General features: G+C 40.4%; 1 protein-coding gene across 13 annotated transcripts in view; it reads left to right on the forward strand.

The window, feature by feature from the left end:
- SLIT2 (slit guidance ligand 2) overlaps positions 1–19,633 on the forward strand; it is a 329,343-nt gene that overhangs the window by 10,887 nt on the left and 298,823 nt on the right. For all 13 annotated transcript variants that reach the window (XM_036019209.1, XM_036019239.1, XM_036019222.1 and 10 more), the window contains exon 4: positions 6,929–7,000. In XM_036019209.1, coding sequence (XP_035875102.1) covers positions 6,929–7,000 — 72 coding nt within the window. The remainder of the gene's footprint in view (positions 1–6,928; positions 7,001–19,633) is intronic.

Raw genomic sequence — 19,633 nt, forward strand, 5'->3', positions numbered from 1 at the left:
AAAACATTTTCGGACTAACGTTGCCATTTTATATTTATGTTTACTTTGAGCAATGAATCCTAAAAATAACAGTATAATAAAACTGCGTAAGGAATCTTGGAAAGTATACCTGTTTACTTAATATTTTAGGGTTGAAGATGATGTAAAAATGCTCATTTTAGTTCACGAAAGTCTAAAGTCCATGATCGTGGAGCCTAAACGTGACTCAGCACAGCAGTGTCCTAAAAGGGTATGTCCAAGCCACACTTATTTTTAAGGTGGTGCTGAATTAGTTTTTCTGTGTGTGCCCGTTTGCATAGAAGCAGGTGGCAGCCAGTGTGAGGATGAGGCTCTGGAGGCTGTGGTGTGGGTGGTTCCATCTGAGTTCAAGAACAGAATATGCTGTGGAACAGGTCTGAAGGGAAGCGCCACTTATCCCCTGCCCCTCGAGGACTCGTAGAGGGCCCCTCCTCTCACTAATCCTCCACGTCTATGGGCAACCCATAACACATTCCTCTACGTAAAGTCAGGGCAAACTCGCACGCTAATCTCCTTGGAAAAGAATGCAAGCTCGTCTCAAAAGAATTGTTGTCTGGCAACTTTATACCCAAGTTTAAAATCAGTGTGGTGCCTTTCTTGGGAAAGGCTCTTGGAAGAACATGTCAGTAAGGGAGGCTGAGTAGGTACTCTGCGTGGTACAAAAATGTTCAGGGATATAGTGTATCCCCTCATCTGTGATACCCATTCGGTGTCAGTTCTCACCTGTACATATAAGCAGGACTGAACTATTTTCAATTACATTTACGGACTGTGGTCTCCTAGGGCTTAAATGCACGTGGACTGTTAGAAGTTGAGCCTAACACTGAATCCATCGGGAGGGTTTCTCATGCAGCGTTTTTTTTTTTTTTTTTTTTTTTTTTTTTTTACGGGCCTTGAAGTTGAGCGGTGGGGAGAAGGCCTGTTTGCTCTTTGGGGACTGTTTTATAAATTCCGAAGCAGGCAAGGCTGTTTATTTTTCCCACATCTGTTTTGGGCTCATCCTTTGTGACAGTGTTTGCTGGATGCTGTGCCTTTTATACCTCTCCTGAAATGAGTAGTTTGGTTTGCACTGTTACAATGTATTTGTGGAAGCAGTGAATGTCAAATATTTTACATTGAATTCTGTCTTTCATTCCTGTTGGATACCTTTCTGCTTGAAATATGCCCTCTAGACGGATTTCACAATTTTAAACAAGAGTGAGAGGCTTTCCTGCATAGACTTTACATTGCTCTTGTTTTTTTTTTTTTTTAAAGCAATTTTTATTGCTGGACTGGAAAAGATAATTGGTGAAAATGCTGTCAGAATGAAAGTTTGGGAACCACAGGGCTGATTTTGTACTAATACAACTGGAATGGTGCTCTAAGATAATCTTGACAAAAATTTACGGGGTTGTCCTGTTTGCAGGGTCCATCTGCTCTGGAGGCTGGTGGGTATTTCTCCAGCTATGAGCTGCTGTTCTAGGTCCTGGCAGAGGTGCATGGGGTGTGGATAACCTAGACTCCCTTGTGCTAAGGCACCTGGGAATTTTATATGCTGTTGCCTGGTGTCCTCTAGAACATACCAAATTCTCATTGGTTGTACTATTGATTAAGCTTTTTAAGCAATTACCAACTCCTCTCCCCCCTTTTAAAATCAGAAAGAATAGGTAAGGTTGACATCAGTAAACCCATGGTTTCAACTCCAACTGTGAGATCTTAATCAAATTGCTTTATCTTTTAAAACTTGTGTTTCAACCCCTTTAGGACAGAGATAATTATTATCTCATGGTGGCGTGGTACATGATTCAAATAAGATAATGCGCCTGGTTTTATAAAATGCTTGGGGCGTGGCACGTAAAGCATTATGTATTTCAAAAAAAGTTATGTATTTTTCATGTATTGCAACATCCCTAGTTTTTCAAAAGTTCAGTCTAACAATTATATAATGCAGCTACTAAAATGTGTACGTAATAAATTTGACCTTTGAACATTCATATATATTATTGTTTTCATTCTGACTTTTTTGTTAGACAGCATATGACCAGTAGACAAGAGGTGAAGAAAGTACAAGACTCCTTGCAGGTTTTGCTTTGGAGTCTTTCTCGTGATCTTTCTGGACACATAGAGAAATGCCAAGAAGTAAGGGCAGCGAAGAGGAAGCAACGTTTTTACTAATAAGTTTTGACCTCTCTGCAATGAAATACAGAAAATGAAATGATCAACATCACTGCTAAAACTACAAATTTTATTTTATTTAGCTACTAGTAGGCTGATATTAAAAATCTTGGCTTCAAAAATGTGCAGATAATAAATTTAAAAAGACAAGTGAAAATTTAACAGAGAAGAAGGCATTTAGATATGTGAGAAGTAGGAGATTATAACTGGTAGACTTTTTAAGGTAGCATATATTAAACACTGTTACAGAACAGGCACACTGCTAAATGTAAACCTTACATTTACGCAGGTCAGTATGAGGCATACATTTTTCACGGGCTTTGGTAAAACTGTTTTTACTTCACATTTTGAATTGGGGCAAAGGTGGCAAATCTTAATTGAATGGAGGTGCAAGTTGAAAAACAGCAAGAGACTTACTTCTAGCAATGGGCAAGTGACGGGCGCAGCTGACAGATCGTTTGAAACAATGCTTGTCAATAATGCTCAAGCTGCCCTCCACATCGAGGTGGTTGAGAATCAGCATTTCAGAGGACAGTGTTGTTGTGTGCCTTACAGAAAGACCATGCACGCCGCTGAAGTCACACTCAAAAACAGCCCACAGCACAGAGGAGACAGTTACTGGGATCCCTCTCATTTTTGGCCTAAGAAAGCATGTCTCGGAGACTCATCTCAGACACCTTTCTGACACGATGAATTACTACCCAGAGATTGCTCAATCAGCTCTTGAGATTTTGTGGGCAGATCCCATCTAGCTGGGGATGAGCCAAGAGCTGGTTGTCACTGAATCTGTGTTACCTCTCTCTCGGACACAATTGAGTATCCTTGCTCAGAACAGTAGACCACCGACCCACCTGGTCTGTTTATGGAGCTAATTTATGCTGGCTCCTATAAATCCTCTGCTGAGATACCCTTAACTCACGGCATGCCGTCTTCCTGTTGTGGGACTATCAGGTTTTAACTTCTCTAACTCATTTCCAGTCGAGTTGTTATTGTGACACTTTCATCTTCAAGCCACTAAGAAGTGTTCTGTGGTATTAAAAGACTCGAGGTTACTTTGACTCTAGCTCTATTTAGACATTGTGATGCACCTTAAAAGTCTTGAAAGTAGTTCTGGATTTTTTTTAAACCCTCTTGAATTTAAGGATTTTAATTTTTAGTCATTGCACAAGAATTCCTGATTTTAAATGTCTTCCTTGGTTGACTCTGGGAAGAGCTTCAATTTTTATTTTACTATTTGTGTTTTCATTCATCCTTAGTATTGGTGGTAGAAAGAATAGAGGAACAGGAACCAAAAGTGTATTAATACTTTTTTCAAGGAAAAAGCACGGTCATACTGCTCTTCTATGCTTGTTGCAACATTGCTTACCTGCTCTATGTTGCATGATACTACCTTGCCTTGTATGCATATGAGATCATTTGTGAGAATGTTCCTGAAATAATGATAAATGACCTGAATCCAGAGGAAAACATATGTATTTCCATTTAGTCTCAACTGTAGGCATTTAAAATAGATCTTTTAAGACAGTGAGCTGAACATAGAGCCAGGTTTCATAAAAACAATCAAACTTGGTGTTTTATTTTCGGGTGGCCCATTCATTGATATTTAAGAAATGGGCTACGTAAAGCTATGGTTTTCCCAAGGAAAGACTGCGAAAAAGGAAAATGTCGGCCTTATATTATTTTGAATTATTGTTTAGGAATGTTTAGACTGTGTCTCTCTGAGAGGAGTTCTTCAGAGTGTATGTTCTGGACTGCCTTCCCCCGAATTCAAGAGCTTTGAATTCAAGAGCTTTGAATTTGGGGGAAGGCAGAATTCACAAGAGCAGCAGTAGCAGCAGTCCTCACGCATGGGGTCGTCCTGAAGAACGAGTGAAGTCCTTCACGTACACCTCTCAGCGCTGTGACTGCCGTCACATAGTAAGCTTCTGGGATATGATAGCCATTACTTTCGGACTGAAGTGAAAACCCCTGGGAATGTGGAACTACGGAGGGGGCCCTGCTTGTACCCAACCTGCAGTATCCACTTTCTCACAATATCTGCAGTTGCACGGATGCAGGCCCCTTAACAGCAAATCTAGTGGCAGCTCTCCATCATCTACATGCCTGAATTCTTAAAAAACCGAAATGGAACTCCCTCCAACTTCCAATGACGTTAAGAATGGCAGAGGGAGGGAGGTCGATGGAAGGAGGTGGAGGTGATGGCCTTGCAGGGTCTGTGTAGTGAAAGTCAGGTGAGGTGGTGGGACCAGGGCTCACTGGAGAGGCAGACAGGAACCTCAGAGAGCGTGCCAGAGAAAAGTTGGTTGAATATAAAGTATGTCTGCTCTGGCTTTGCTGAATTCTTGTCACAATGCAAAAAGAGTCGTCAGTCCTCATTCCTAAGAATCTATTGAGTGTTGGGGTAGAAGGGAGAAAATGCAAATGTGAAATCTTTATACTTGAGGAGCTACAAGCTAGTGAGGAGATGTCAAACTCATTTTCACATCAGCCTCATGGCTTCCTTCAAAGGGCCCAATGTAATTTTAGGACTGCATAAATGTAACTACTGCTTAACAGTTAAGTGAGAGCTTGGTGCTTTTGCTGGGTAGAAACAAGGTGTTGGGCCGGATAAAACAAGGTGGAGGGCTGGATTCGGCCCACGGGCCTTGTGTTTCCCACCTGTGGCCTGGTGGGAAATGGACCTGTGTGTAAGTAACTATCATACAGTCTGGCTGAGTCAAGGGTTGCAGCAAAGGAAGGAACTAACTGTAGAGGAAGCGGGGGAGTCACACAGAGGATGTAAGAACGTACCATTGGGAGAACAGGGAGGGCAGGCAGTGCAGGGAGCTGCCTCTGCAGGGACAGGGCTGGAGACTCGTGGATGGTGTTTGTTAGTCCGATGGTTTGGCTCCGATTGTGAAAGCCCATCTCTGCCCTTTAGAGATCAGGATTGGCTCTTGAACAATGAGAGTGTTCCCAAGACTGGTTGCTTCCCTGGAAAAAGTCTCATTAGCACTCTTGTGAATCTTTGTAATCTAATTTTATTCAGAAAAAAAATAAAACAAGGTCCTAAGTAAATAATATTTTATCACGATCGGATAGTAATAGATTCTGGAAGCTTTCCTTCTTCAGACTCATGCCCAGCAGAGACAAATAAATAAATAAAGGCCTTTGTTGCACTTGAATGTCAACCTTGCTAAGTGCTTTATTCATAACAATTAGTGTAAGTGGGAAATAAGTGTATCCTTTCACCACTAAATTTACTATTTGCCCCCATTTATCTTGGCATGCTTTTTTATGAGTATTCATTGTGTCAAGGGTTGAGCATGTTTCTGTAGAGGACCGACTTCTTTAGAGGATGAATTGCTTACAAAGGTTGTGGTTGCCGTCACAGCCTCACGACGTTTTAGGGTTGGAAGGACTTCTGAAGTTCACCGGGCCGAGTTTTCACCTAGTGCAGGATTGCTTTATACGGCGCTCTGTGCAGGGAGCCACTGGGGCAGTGGGCGGTGGGGGCGAGGTGGGGAGCGGGAGTGAGCAAGGAAAACCTCTGCTTGCAAATGTGTGGGACAAGGAGTTTAGAGTTTCTCAAGACAGATCATTCCATTTTTTATTACCTGTGATTCTTAGGCAGGATTTTCTTCGGACCTGCTTTCTTAAGAGTTATAATGGCCATGTCTGCCCTCTGGAGACCAAATGTGTAATTCTGCTTACACCTGGTGACCGTTTAAATATGTCAGGATTGATTGATACCCCCTCTTTTACTGTCCCCTTTATCGTTAAGACTTAAGAAATACCTGCAGTTTCTTCAGTGCAGCATTAGCATGTGGACCTTCTTACTCTTTTCTGGAGTTATGCAGCAGCCTGCACATCATTTAGGTGAGAACTTAGCATCCGTGTGCAGTCATTTTATTTGCATTTGGAAAAACCAGAGCGATAGATGTTTCTTTTTACTGAAATGTTAACTTGTACACCTGAAATGAATGGGGTTGGAATATGTACCCATCTGGGCCAGAACGGACCCGCTCTTTAGCAAATGTGTATAATTTAAAAGAATTGAGCTATGTAGCATCAGGGCTTAAATTGAGTTAGAGTTGCTATCATATTTTTTCCTAAAGCATTCAAATCCCTGCAATATTAAATATTTTAAAAACATAATTTAAGCATTTTGGACACCACTTAGTAATAGCTCAGTCTCAAACTCAGTTCAGGACCACAAACTGTGGGTTGAGGTTTGAACTTCGGTTTTCTTCTGACTTTGCCTGTCACGCTGACACTTCTGCACACGTTTTTTTCCTGCAGCTCAATGAAACGCCAACAAAACGGAAATGTTCTTCTCCCCACGGTACCTTGGCTGAAAATTTAGGTTATTTGGGACAGTGTATGAAGTCTTTTAAGGGGCCACTTACTGTGCTTTCTCTGCTCTGTGTTGAGCTCTCCCCTTACCTAGACGCCGGAATCTGAGTCATGCAATCCTTTTCCATTGTGTATGTTCTGGTTGACTGCTGTCGCATGGGCTGTGCGTTTGGGCCCCAGCAGTCATCCTCTGAGTAAGCACGATGGAAAATTGCCGTCAAGACTCGTGTAACAAAAGGTGTAACCAACTTCTGATTTGCAATGCCTGACTTCTCTTGAATGGCATTTCTTTTCTTTCCTGAAACACAGGATGAGGCATGACACTGCCTATCAAATCACAGTCTCATTGCTGGGTATTTTCTATGTAACGCACGCTTTGTTTTCTCATTCATTCATTCTTTTTCTTTTTTTTTCTCAAAAGGCGCTTAAACAGAAATCACCTTCAGCTGTTTCCTGAGTTGCTGTTTCTTGGGACTTCGAAGCTCTACAGGCTGTAAGTGGACTGAAACACTTATTGTTGCTTTGGGTAGTGCCTTGCGTTGCATTAAATATATTTTGGATTTGTTTCAGTGTGCTTTCTTGGAACTTATTCATCACTAAATTAATGGACTGAGAGTATGCCTTTATTTGTAATGGAAATTTATGGTTTGGTTTTCCAGTGATTCCAGTTGTGGTATGCACTGAGCACATACTGGTTTGTGTATGTGTTCCTGTGGTTGTGTTGTTCCGCTTTTGGTTGTGTGTTGCTGGGGAGATCTACCTCGCTTCTTTATGAACTCTTGTGATTGAGCTCTGAAGAGGAACAGGCCCCTGCACTTCCTCCTCAGAGGAAGTTGGCCACGCTTTCTTATCAAGTTGGGGGTTCTTAATGTCAGCTTCTTAAACATTGCTTTTGTACTTGAGTCTATTTATTCTCGAATAAATATTCGAGAAATATTATTCTCGAGAATAAATATTCTGGAAATATTATTACAGGGCATTTAAAAAGGGCTGTAAATTTATTCTTCTACGTTCCTTTGAAGGCCAGAATTCCAAACTCTGCGATGTGAATGGCCGTAAGGGTTTCATAGCAAGTACGTCAGTACGTCATCCACTATTAGCAGAAGTTCTTGGGGAGGAGAGTAATGTGAGTTGTAGGCAGGATCGGCTTTTCCTCCCCAAAATGCTTGTTCGCTGACCTCATGTGTAATAGTGAAAACACATTTCTGAAAGCTTTTAAAATTAGATTTTCAGCCATGTGAATGATTCTGTGCAGATGGGCGATAAGCTGCAAAGTGTTGGGAAAATAAATAGCAATGATTATTGGTGTTCATGGACGTTGTGGAAAAACTGTTGGCCTGTGTAGAATAGACTGCTCAGCACGGCCCCCACCTGCATTGTGGGAAGTCCCACAGGTTCGCGTTTGTAGGGAAGGAGAGCGGATTGTCTTCTTCTGAACTTGACTTTGTAGCCAAGTCTATTAGTTCAGTGTTGTTATTGATTCCACGAGTAGGAAGACTGTCCTTCCACAGCCCTGCCCCCATTCCAGCCAGGGTCTCGGTGAGGTCCTCCTGCTATCTTACTCACTGGACAGAACCTCCCCAGTAGGTAAAGGTGTAGCCACCTAACCCACCTGATCTTCCTCTGGAGTCTGACTTTCCTGTACCTCTAAGGAAAGCCCAAGGCATCTGGCATCATTCCTCTACTTTGTGTTTCCTGCTGGTTAATTGGCTCAGTTTAAGTAAATTTAAAACAAAAAAAATCAAATAAAGCAACCCAGAGACTGCCTTTTTAATCATAATTCTTTCGGGACTAGTTTTACCAAAGGAACAGGATATAATCTGTTGTAAAGATTATAATATGTATATGAATTGATACTTATATTTAAATGTTTGCGCTTAGCTTCTAAGAAGGGCCGTAGAAATGGGCTTAATAGAGTTCTACTGTCTGCTTTAATCTTCGTTGACTGAGGGGACTCAGAAGAATTGACCTCAAGGCTGGCTATGATGGAAACTGTTCAACTACCACTTTGCGAAGAGGCTGCTTATCAAATAGGCCACAATGTCTAGGGTAGTGTCCATTTTCAAAGAAGCTGTGAAAATATAATTTAAGCGGAATGACTGCCATCTAGCATTAAAATTATTAAGCCGATGAGTTGGAGAAACTTCAGCACTATCTCTGAGAAATAAGAATGTGTGATTTGTAGAAGTACTTGGAGTAATTTTCTTAAGAGTCTTCATTTCGGGTGGTATGATCCAGTTCAGAGTCCTTTCCCAGCCAAGTATATTCTGTTACCATCTTCTTTGACAATATCACATAGTGGACCAAGTGATTTTCTTTTGTGATGTGTTATAATTTTATAATTTAAGCTGCTCTGTGAATGAAGGACACTTCAACTCTCAAAGAAGTAGATTAAGGAAATAGAAGTCCTAAAACTAACAGGGGTGTCCAACCTTTTGGCATCTCTGGGCCACACTGAAAGAAGAAAAGTTGTCTTGGGTGGCAAATTAAATACGGAAACACTAAAAAAAATAATGAACAACCACAACAAATTCATAGTGGCCACATTCATTCATAGCATAACGGGTTGGACACCTCTGCAGTTAAGGCCACCTTCTCTGGTTATTTAAAAGCTTTTTAAACACTGGGGACAGGGTTAGCCAGGGAATGTGTTCGGGGCTGTGGTGTTCTGTTGAGCCAGGAAGGTTTCCCCTGGGGAGTGTAGGCAAGGGAGTTCTGTTCGACAGATGGGGCTGGATGTAAGTGGGACTGGGAGGCCTCGATGTTCCTGCAGTTAGAGCTCGGTGGTCCAGTGTTTGCTGTGGGTTGGGGTGCGACACCGAACATAGACACTGCACGCACGTACCAACGGGGAGGTGCCACTTTTTTCCCCCCCGTCGTCCTCACATCAGGGATCTCCTGTTGAGTTGTGGCTCCGCTGTCTCCTCTGAATTAGACGCCGTGGATTGTTAGCAGCGATCTTTCTCTTGAGAGGAAAGCTGGTAAGCTTCACTTTTCTTGTGACGGTGACCACTAGTTAAATTAAACAGCCACCATTAAGAATCTTCAGCGGATAGAGAAACAAAGACTCGTGAAGCGGACTGCCTGGCGAGCATCATTTCCAAGAGGAAGGAGGCACGCTCACGTCTCCTTCCGATGATACAGGTGCCCAGTAGCCCACCCAGAGCAAATGTCCTAGCAGATGGAAAACATGTGCGCACATTTACATACAAACATGTTCTTTAAAATGCCCCTTTAAAAATGAATCTTTCTTTCACAGAGACAGAACAAAAGGATCTAGGGTTTTTGACAAATCACAGGGAAATTACTTGGGGATCGGGAAGTATAATACATGAACATATGAATTGATCTATACTTGCCCTAGTGTACAATGTAATAAAGGCACACACACCTACAATTCATAAACACATTTAGAATTTATTTTCTCTTTATAAATTGTTACATAATGCTAATTAACATCCGTATTTCTTTTTTTTAACTTACTGTATCTTTAACCATTATTTAATACTATCTTACCTGGTATATCACGAATAAAAACATTTCCTAGTTTAACATATAGTTCTCACACTAATGTTTGATTTTTATTTGTTTAGATTAAAGCTAGTCTAATATACTAGACATTATAGGGGTGGGCAAAAGTAGGTTTGTAATAATAATAAATACACTGATTAGGAAATAATAATAATACAAGAATAAACTTTCGTGTACCCATAACTGTAAGCCTACTTTTGCCTACCCCCGTGTGCAGATACTTTTTGAGCTTTTGTTGTGAATAATCACCATTTGACTCTTGGCTGAACATGAGATGCCAGGTGATGGCGCGCGCACGCGGGGCTCTGGACTCTCCGTGCCATATGAAAGAAAAAGAGGGCACACTGTCTATGAACTCCGATTTGACACGGCTGGTTGCCGTGAGCGGCCAAATATGCTTTTCCTTTGCTGTCTGCTCCAATTTCTCTTTGGACGGGTTGAGAGAGCACTGCCTGTTCAGGTCAACATGTTTGCTCAGAAATAGTAGTACAGTTGCAGCTGTGTTTGTTGGAGCAGGAGGCTAGTTTAAAGAGCATTACCATTTATCCAGTCCATTAACAGAACTCTGTAAAATAATACCAACTCCGCAGAAACTACAGGACAGTGTAATAAAATTACAAGCACTTGTTGACAGATGGAAAGTGTAAGTAGAGGGGAAGTGAAGGGCCCAGGGTTGGAGGTTAAAAGAGACAGTACATAGTTTTCTTCGCATATGCAGATAGTCCGTTGTCCCCTTTGCTCCTCCTCCGAAACTGAGGTTACTTTTTTATTGCCAATTTAAGGGAGGAAAAAATTATTTTCAGAGCAATCTGGAGCTGGTTGACTCAGAGAGATTTCAGTGGCTTTGGAAATGGTCAATTAAGATGGATTGAAATTTGTGAGTAGCGATTACCTATATGTGCAGCGTATACAAATCTTCTTGATAAATGTAACCTTAAAGGTGACTTACCAGAGTGATTCACACTTTTCAGCTTGAGTTTACAACTACTAATCTGGGCTCATTAGAGAGGAATTTCACTGGCAGCACTGCGGTCGAGTATTTGGTTATAAATATTTGCTTTGTGGTTTTCAGTTTATTTCTTTGAGTATTATTATATTTACCCAGGCTTCTAATATAAGCTTAGGTATCCAATGCATGTAGCAAAAACTCATTTTTCATTTGTATCTGCCAAAACAAAACAAAACTAAGAAAAATAAATACATAAGTCCCTATGGCTTATTTATTTATTTTTACTTCTTTAAATAAAAGCCTTTTTATTTCTGATTCACAAGAGGCATTTATTATTCCCCAGTGAGCTTTGGAACCACAAAATTATCGAACATTATAAATAGTAATTTTAAATCTAAGGACTCTTTATGGCCCAGTGACTGCTTACCTGAGACAGAGAGATTTTGACTTCTTAATCTGATTGGTCAGGTCAATTTATTTGCTGTCACGTAGGATCTCGGGTTCTCAAAATTGTTTCTGATAATAATAATTGGGGCTTTTGGAGAGGGAAATTTAACTTTTTGTTTTATGAAAGTGAAAATCAATTTGCAAAGCATAACGTACATACAGTTAAGCAGTCTCTATTTCACTTTTGTCTAGTCCAGTAGAAGGAATCTTAGCTTTTGTCCTTTAATCGTTATAAGAATAGCACACATTGCTATTAAAAAGGCTTAGACAATTCAGAAAAAAGAAAAGAGGAAGTAGAAAACATTCATTATTTCATCACCCAGGCATAACCACTAGTATACTTAATTATTAATTTAGTTTACTTTTTATATGATTATACATATAAATGCTGGTATATATGTATTATGAAAACATTTTGTTTTATATCCCCAAGGTCTAGTATAAGGATTGACCTTTAGAAGGCTCTCAGTAAGTGTTTGATGTATTGAATTAAATCTCTGTGGGTTCAGGGTTTGTAACTTGAATGTGCAAATAGTAACACTGGGAAGGCATTATGAATAATGGAGGACTGAATTAAATTTAAAGGATAACGTGGCTAATTAAAGGTTTAGTCCCCTTGGGTTTTCTAAACGTGGAGGGTTTTGGTAGACACAGCATAATCAAAATGAGCCATTTTTCACCTAAGCAAAAAATATTCCCTAATTTAATATAATATTATACTTATATAGAAGCAACCTCCCAGTCCTCTGATGTAAGATTCTTATGTTTAAGAATAAGTGCATAATGCAACGGTGGAAACCATGTCAGATTTCCCCCTGAATTAATTTCTGCCAGCTCTGATTAAAGTGTGGGCGCCTAGAGGTGTCAGGTGCCATAGTTTCCTGCTTCATTTTACTCTTGGCCTGTTTGGCCCCTGCCACAATAAATCCAGCCGTGATTGTGCAGGAATCGCAGGTTCCAGTTGCTACGGTGACCGTTGTCCAGCCGGATCGACCTCATTACTCATCTGGTGAGCTGCCTTGATGGCTGCTGCTGCCCTCTCTCGATTGCTGGGCTTCACGTGCAGAGGATAAAAGTTCTTCCGAGGCGGTGCGTCTGTGTGAACCTTTGGTGCAAGGAGGTGCTGTTTGTATGGTTGCTACTGATGGTTTGCTACAGGGAACAGACAGGCTGTTTTTTAACTGTATTTTTCCACTACCATTTATCCCCGCATACCCTCTTTCACCTCCACCCACCGGCCTTGATCTTTGTAAACAAAGAAACCAGTAAGAGAGATGCAACTTAGAAAAGTGTCACTTGTCAGTGGTTAAAATACCAAGCCCACTATTATTTATTAGGTAACTTATTAATTATATTCTCGGGCCCTAGTGTCTCTGTTGCTGCCACTTAAAAAATAGAGATACACAAGGGGGATTTCATTTAAAGAGATCACGTAGCCAAAGGTTTGTTTTTAAGAAAGCAGACAAAAGACTTGATATGTGAGTGTCTGCACACACTTCACAGCAGCCATCTCTCCACTTGCTAGGGGGGAAAAAAAAAAGAAGGGGAGAGCCAGCCATTGAATAGAACTTGTGTTTGATTTTGTTTTTAAATCAACATGTAATCCTGTGGTTTAGAAGTTATAAATCCAGTGGAGATTAAGATTGTATTTGAGATTTTGGGCAGGCGTCATGTTGATAGTTTTTACTTCAAAGGGCTTGCTAGTTGGAGACTTGTTGCTGGAGAAAGTCCGGACTTGGCAGGTCTCTGCTCTCGTCAACCCGCAGAACAGGAGCGTGGAGTGTGGAATCCACAGCACAGTTCGCGGCATAGGGAAGTCAAGTGCGGGAGGTCCTTCCTACTCCTGCACTTGTTTCAGTGGCTGATTTCCCAAGTGCACATGCTTCTCTCTCCACCCACAAATACTCAAGTCGGCGTACCAACTTGAATGTGAAGGGCACCCAGATAGATGCTGGGAAGAAAAACTGGCACCTCAGGTGGTATTTGTGGGCCCGGGCCCTTGCGAACGTCGGCTCTGTAACACGTAAATTAAAGCATGGAGAGTTGTGTTTTCTGAAACATGACTTTAAGAGTGTGGCTTTCACATCAAAGGGTTGTCATCGCATCCACATCAGCAGGGGGTATTTTAAAATTTGACTGTAAATCATAAAATTGCCACCGCGATCTCAAGATTATAATTTGGTGATGGGAGTTGACAGAAATACTCATTTTAGGAGCAAGTTTCCACAGCCTTTTAGTTCTATGTGACTAATTTTAATGTGTTTACATTATGTTTTAAGACAGCAAACTTGATTAATTTGTGTTATGAGAGAGGTGGTGCAAAATGCGGGTGTTTGAATGCCTACTCCGATATGCGTGGCTCTGTGGTCTTTGGAAATCAGGCGACACTTCTGGAGTCCAGCTTCCTTATCTGTAAAATGGGAATGATCATAGTTACATCCTGAGGATATCTCAGGTCATAATTCTGACTCTGTGTTGAAAGAAAAACATGGTCAACTTTCAAGTAGGATAGGAGTTACATTTGTATTAGTGTCATCCTCTCCATTGCAACATGGGGTAAAAATAATAGTCACACAGATGTGCTTGCAACTTGCCCACAGTTAGCAGCTCTCTCGGTTCTATTTTGCATCTTTCTTGCATCTCTTCACAGTGTAATGACAAATACGTAAGCATGGCCACATTTTTTTTTTTACCATTACAAATCAACATAAAATGTGCATTTATACCGTTGTATTTCTCCTTATTTGGCCACAGGAGGCATCAGGGCTCTTACCCTCTCACAGTTGAGGAATTGTATAGTTTTTAAATTCTTGTGTAACATGAAGTGGGTATAGAAACTGTGACTCAGAAAACACTTGTGTTCGGCCACATCTTTCGAGGGTTGTTGTGCCCAGGATGTGTGTTCCCACGTAACACAGTGAAGGAGAAAGACGAACTAGGATATCTGGGTATACACCATTCTGAAGTTAAGAAATACGCATATGTTGCCAAAGAAGATTTTCCACTAGTTAAAATTTCAATTTTTAAAACAATATAAAGTCATTTATCAATTTAGCTTGTGATATGCAAATACGATTTGATCTGGGGAAATGTCTTTGAGAAGCAGGCGCCTGTGACTTAAGTACGTTTTAAACTAAACCTTGTTTAAAGGCAGTGCAAATGGCAAGCCTTTTAGCACTTGGGATTTAACAGCATTCAACTGCGAAACAGGTTTGACCCTGAAGGTAGTGTTGTTTTGTTTTTGACATAATTAATTCTTTTTATAAGTCCGTGACCTTTGCGGTCAGGTGAACGTGGTGTCTGTCCTCTTCATGACCCCTCACCCATAACCAACTTAATAGCCATCCCTGAATTCTGTTATAGAGGATATCTGATAAACTGTGATATAAGAAACTTGGGGCAGGAGTGAAAAACCAACCAACCAACCACCCGACCCTACATTCTACAGAAGGCAGCAAAGCAAAGTCAGAAGCCCCGCCGGTGGCAACACCCGTCCGTGGTCTAGGGCTAGGGTGCGGCACGGCTGTGCGGAATGTTATTACAGGAGCATCTGTGCCTCCTGAAATGTCCCCCAAATGAATGTGTACAGCTAAGTACGGCAACCTGATTCAGTGTTTAAAAAAAAAAACGGGAAGAAAAGAGAAATAAATACGTCTGGACACAGAATGGGAAAAGATAGCTTTGCCCCGCCACGGTAAGTCCCTTCTCCTAGAGGAAGATTAAAGCCCGGCGTGTGTGAATAGCTGGGAGCAGCACGGAGAAGGTTGATTGCTTCCCCTCCAACAGTTCCAATTGATTGAAAAAAAGCCTAATTTAAAGTTCTGTTTGTTCTGCGTCTTAAACCATCAGAACTCTCTTTTAGGGACCGGGGAGGAATGCTCCGGAGGAAAAAGATTCCAAGGATAAAAAGTCATTGCAAGCCAACAATTGTCCCTAATCCTCACAAAATGCTGGAGAAATTAAATTTATTCTCTATTGCTCAAAGAGTTACCTAGGTCACTGGGCGATGGGAAAATTGAACTGGAAGTCGAGTAGGCGCAAGCTTTGTTTTGTGTCTACATGCTTAACCTTAGACACCACAAGGCATCTGGGAGCGTTGTGGGAACCCCGTTCAGAGCGCTGACACCCAGGCTTTTATTGCCCGGGGTTTTAATAGGCTTCGCTGTCAGGAGATGAAAACGCTCTGTTTACATTTCGGTGTTAAATGATCATTTAATTAACACCTGAGGGGGGGAAAAAAAACCTCCTCGTGAAATTCTTAGCAGCTTTTATTGTTCGTTTCCTGGGAGGTTTTAATATCCAAGTTTCATTGAGATTTCTTTTTTGTATGGAGAGACACAAAGGATATTATAAACTTTTTAAGGAAGACAAACAGTTTAACCTTGACCCTTTTTTTCCCTTAAATATTAATTTAAATTACCTTTTCAATCTGGTGTGTCTGTGTAAAAGGTTTTTAGGCTGAAATAAATTTAAAATAAGTCCTCATTGAATACTTTATTTTTTTGTATAAACATATAATCTTTAAGTATTATTTAACTTACATTCTAAATTTTCTGCTGTAAAACATTTGAAATTGCCAAGTAGTTCACCTTAAGAAGTTTAATATATTTAGAATGCTAATTAGGAATATTTTACATCTTTTAAACTATCACTGTAGTTAACAGTGTTTTAAGAATCAGGCTTAAAATACATAATCATAGACAAGGAAATTCTGTGGGGGGGAAGGTACATTATTATTATATTTTCATGATTATTTAGTTAGTTACTATCATGTGGTGAAAGAGGTTTGTTTATATAGAGACAGTCGGAAGAATGATGCCATTAATATGAAAATTCAAATTCACTTCATTAATTACTAAAAGATTAGATGTTATCACATGGCTTAATTTATTCTTGATCTTTTATGAAAACAATTACCGAAAAAGAACAGGTCTTGAGACCAATTATTAACATTTGGAAAATATAATACGTCCTGTGAGGGACAGCTGTGCATTCAGCCACACTTTATTTTTCTAAAGAGATCGTTAGAACTAGAGTCTGTTCCTTCCCTCATTTTGTCTGGATGCACAGCTCCCTGTTGACCGCAGGAAACTTGGAAAATGCAGTATGTGCCGGAGACGTGCCGTTAAAGGGAAATCTTATTTTTTTTCCCAGAAATCAACATGCCATTGTGGTTTTTTTTTTTTTAAGTACACTATTTTTATTTATACTGAATCTAAAAAAGTGTATCCTTTTTTAAGTTTAAATCCCAATGCCCCAGAATAAAACCTGCTTTTCTGTGCTATTCCTGGTAAAAGAGTGCAGGGAGGATTGAATGCTGTTAGAATCTCTTAAGAGAAAGCCCTGTTTTGAACCAAGAACGAGATGCTCATTTACAAAACACTGCTGAGCATTTCAGGGGCACTTGGTGCCACGTTATGTGCTCTCCTGAGTTCTATCAAGTTCCAGCTTTTCCCCCAAACTTCCCTCGTTTTTGGTTTTGACCCACAGTATTTTGTTTTCTTTTTCCTCCCAAAGCTGCTTCCCCACTCACGTTCTAGTGATGTCACATAGGATCTGCCTTTGACTGAAGTACTCGTAAGGCACGAAGTGCTCAGAAGTTAAAAAGCGTGAAAGAGAAAGAGAGAAAAGGAACAAAACCTGATTATTTAACATGCTAGGTACCCAGTATATTCTAAATAATATAGTCCATTATACCAACCAATATTCCAAGCCAGCGGGGTGTGTGTGTTTGGTGGGGATGCTAAGAGCGAGGGAAACATAAACATTTTGGGAGTATTCAAAATACTTGAAGAATAAACATTTAGAGGAATTACAGGAAATTTCATTGAACACAGATAAATGTGTTTCTGCTTTAACACAAAGAATGCCAGTGATGTGCACTTACACTGAGAAAATCAGTGTTAAGATTTTATACATTAATTATTTGGAATCTCCAGAACTTAGAAGGAGAGATCTCAGGGTTTATTTTAGATAAAGTCTCCAAGTTTACCTCTTGAAAAAAAAATAGGAATGACTGTTCTAAATACCAACAATATGCTGTGACAAATACATTTTGATAGTTATTCTATTGAAACCATTACATATAATGAGATTGGGAAATAGGATATGTAGAAATACTCTATTCTACTCTGTGTGATTAGAAAGTTAAAATTAACTTCTCTTCTGCATAAAACCCGTTTTGCCTAACTTTCAAGACCCATTATGATCTAATTCGACATTACCTCTTTAATTTTATCATTGCTGTCACAGCATATATGCTGTGTCTCAGGCAAGCTGGAACATTCCAAAATACTGCTTGGGATTTTCAGCCTATTTCTGGACTCCTTTCTTGCTTCCGATTTATAGTGGTTCACTCTCCTCGTGCGACCTCACCTCCTCGAACCAAACCCTTCTCAGCTGCTGCGTTTTCCTCCGAATGATCGTCCAGTCAAATGTGGTGATTATGAAAACAAGCACTTGTTTCAGACTGCCAGGGTTTGAATCTCTGAAGGTGTAAGCTTGGGAAGGTCACTTGTTTAGCTGCCCCGTGCCTCAGTTTCCCCTTGTGTAAAGCTAGGGTGATAGTAGAATTTCCCCCCTGGGAGTGGTATCTGGATTAAATATTCACTCAGTGATTATGGCTTAGTATGAAGTCGGGTATATAGTAAGTGCTAAGTATGTTTTTATTATTTTGTTTTTATCATTAAAACTATTGCAGTTATTATCAGTCTCATAGATTGTGTTGCTAAGTATTATCCTGTAATCATTAACACATGTTAGGTTTGCAAAGACTCCTTTTCTAACACTTGTCTTTGTTTTGCATACAGCATCCAGCTTAGTGCGGATGTGGTTGATACATACTTGCCAACTGAATGCTTGATGAAATGAAGCCTGAAAAAGATAGTGGCAATAATGTGAATTTGGAATAAAATGTACATTGTGGCAGGAAGGGAACCTTTCTCAGAAGTCAGACGACATACTAGTTATGTTCCTAGCTCTGCGGGTCCCTAGCTGCAGGTTCTGAGCAAAGGTACCTGTTGTCTTTTTGAGGACCAGTTTCTCTGCCAGCGTTCGGGAGGCTGGGCAAGAGGGGAGCCATGGCTAATGCGTTCCCCATCACGTTACCACGAGATAGCACAGCGCCTCCTCCTGGTCTCCAGGGGCGCCCAGAGAGAATGGAGAAGAGGACAGGAAATGAAAACATATCAAAGATTTCTAGCTCTTTTTCAAAAATGTATGGGGAACTCTTCCCAGGACTTGCACAAATTACAATGGTGGAATTATTCAGGGTAATAAACCTAGACGGGATAATTAGATTGTGGATGAATGAGTTTGATGTTGTTTTATTTCCTGTTAGTATTTAGAAAATAAAGGCAGTTTGTTTGTTTTTTTTTTTACTAGATAAAGAGAGCCTGCTTGTATTTTGTATGGCGTTGCTATTAAAAGTGAATTGTTTGAAGGTTTAGATGTAAAAAAAGATTAAAAGAGATTTGATGGCTATGCATTATTAAGTGGTTATCTTGATACTTGATAATCTCTCCATATGAGGTAAGTGATGTAAGATTGAGGCAGTTTCAGTAATCACCTGCCTCTCAAACACCACTAATGATAGCGTGAAGAAATGACTTAAAAACCAAGCAAGGCAAATCACGGGAGTGTAATAGAGTTGGTTGTCGCGGGTTTTTATGTTCTCATTTGTGTTACCGTCTTTTGATTGAAACAGGTTGGAGACCAAAGACCATCATTTTCCTTAATTCTCCGGAGGAAATGCATTGTGTATCCTGGGCATTGTGATTACCCTGACCTTTGAGGAAAATAGAAAGTATAGAACCTGCATACCCTGAAGGCAGCTGAAACCTGGAGTCGGTTTCTAAAGGCCAAGTTCACTCTCTGCTCTTGGTGTGGGTTTTCTTTCCCTCTTTTGAAGGGGAATGAATTCCATACCTAATGAATAGTTTCGAGGAAAGTTGTTAATCAGGTACTCCAAAGTGACCACCCTGGATTCTTCTTTTATTACACAGGGGACATGGTGGAATGAGAAAGCAACAGAGTTGTATTTGATAAAAGGAAATACCTTTTTTCCTCTCCCCACCCACTATGTAATCCTCTGGAATTTAGTTGATGCAGGAAAATCTCTGCAGCACGTAGCGTTGGAAAATGCGAAGTTGCATGAATACCATTTGTAGCCACAATAGCTACATTAAAAATCACAAAGTA

This window comes from Phyllostomus discolor, chromosome 1 (genome assembly GCF_004126475.2).
Source record: "Phyllostomus discolor isolate MPI-MPIP mPhyDis1 chromosome 1, mPhyDis1.pri.v3, whole genome shotgun sequence".
NCBI lineage: Eukaryota > Metazoa > Chordata > Mammalia > Chiroptera > Phyllostomidae > Phyllostomus > Phyllostomus discolor.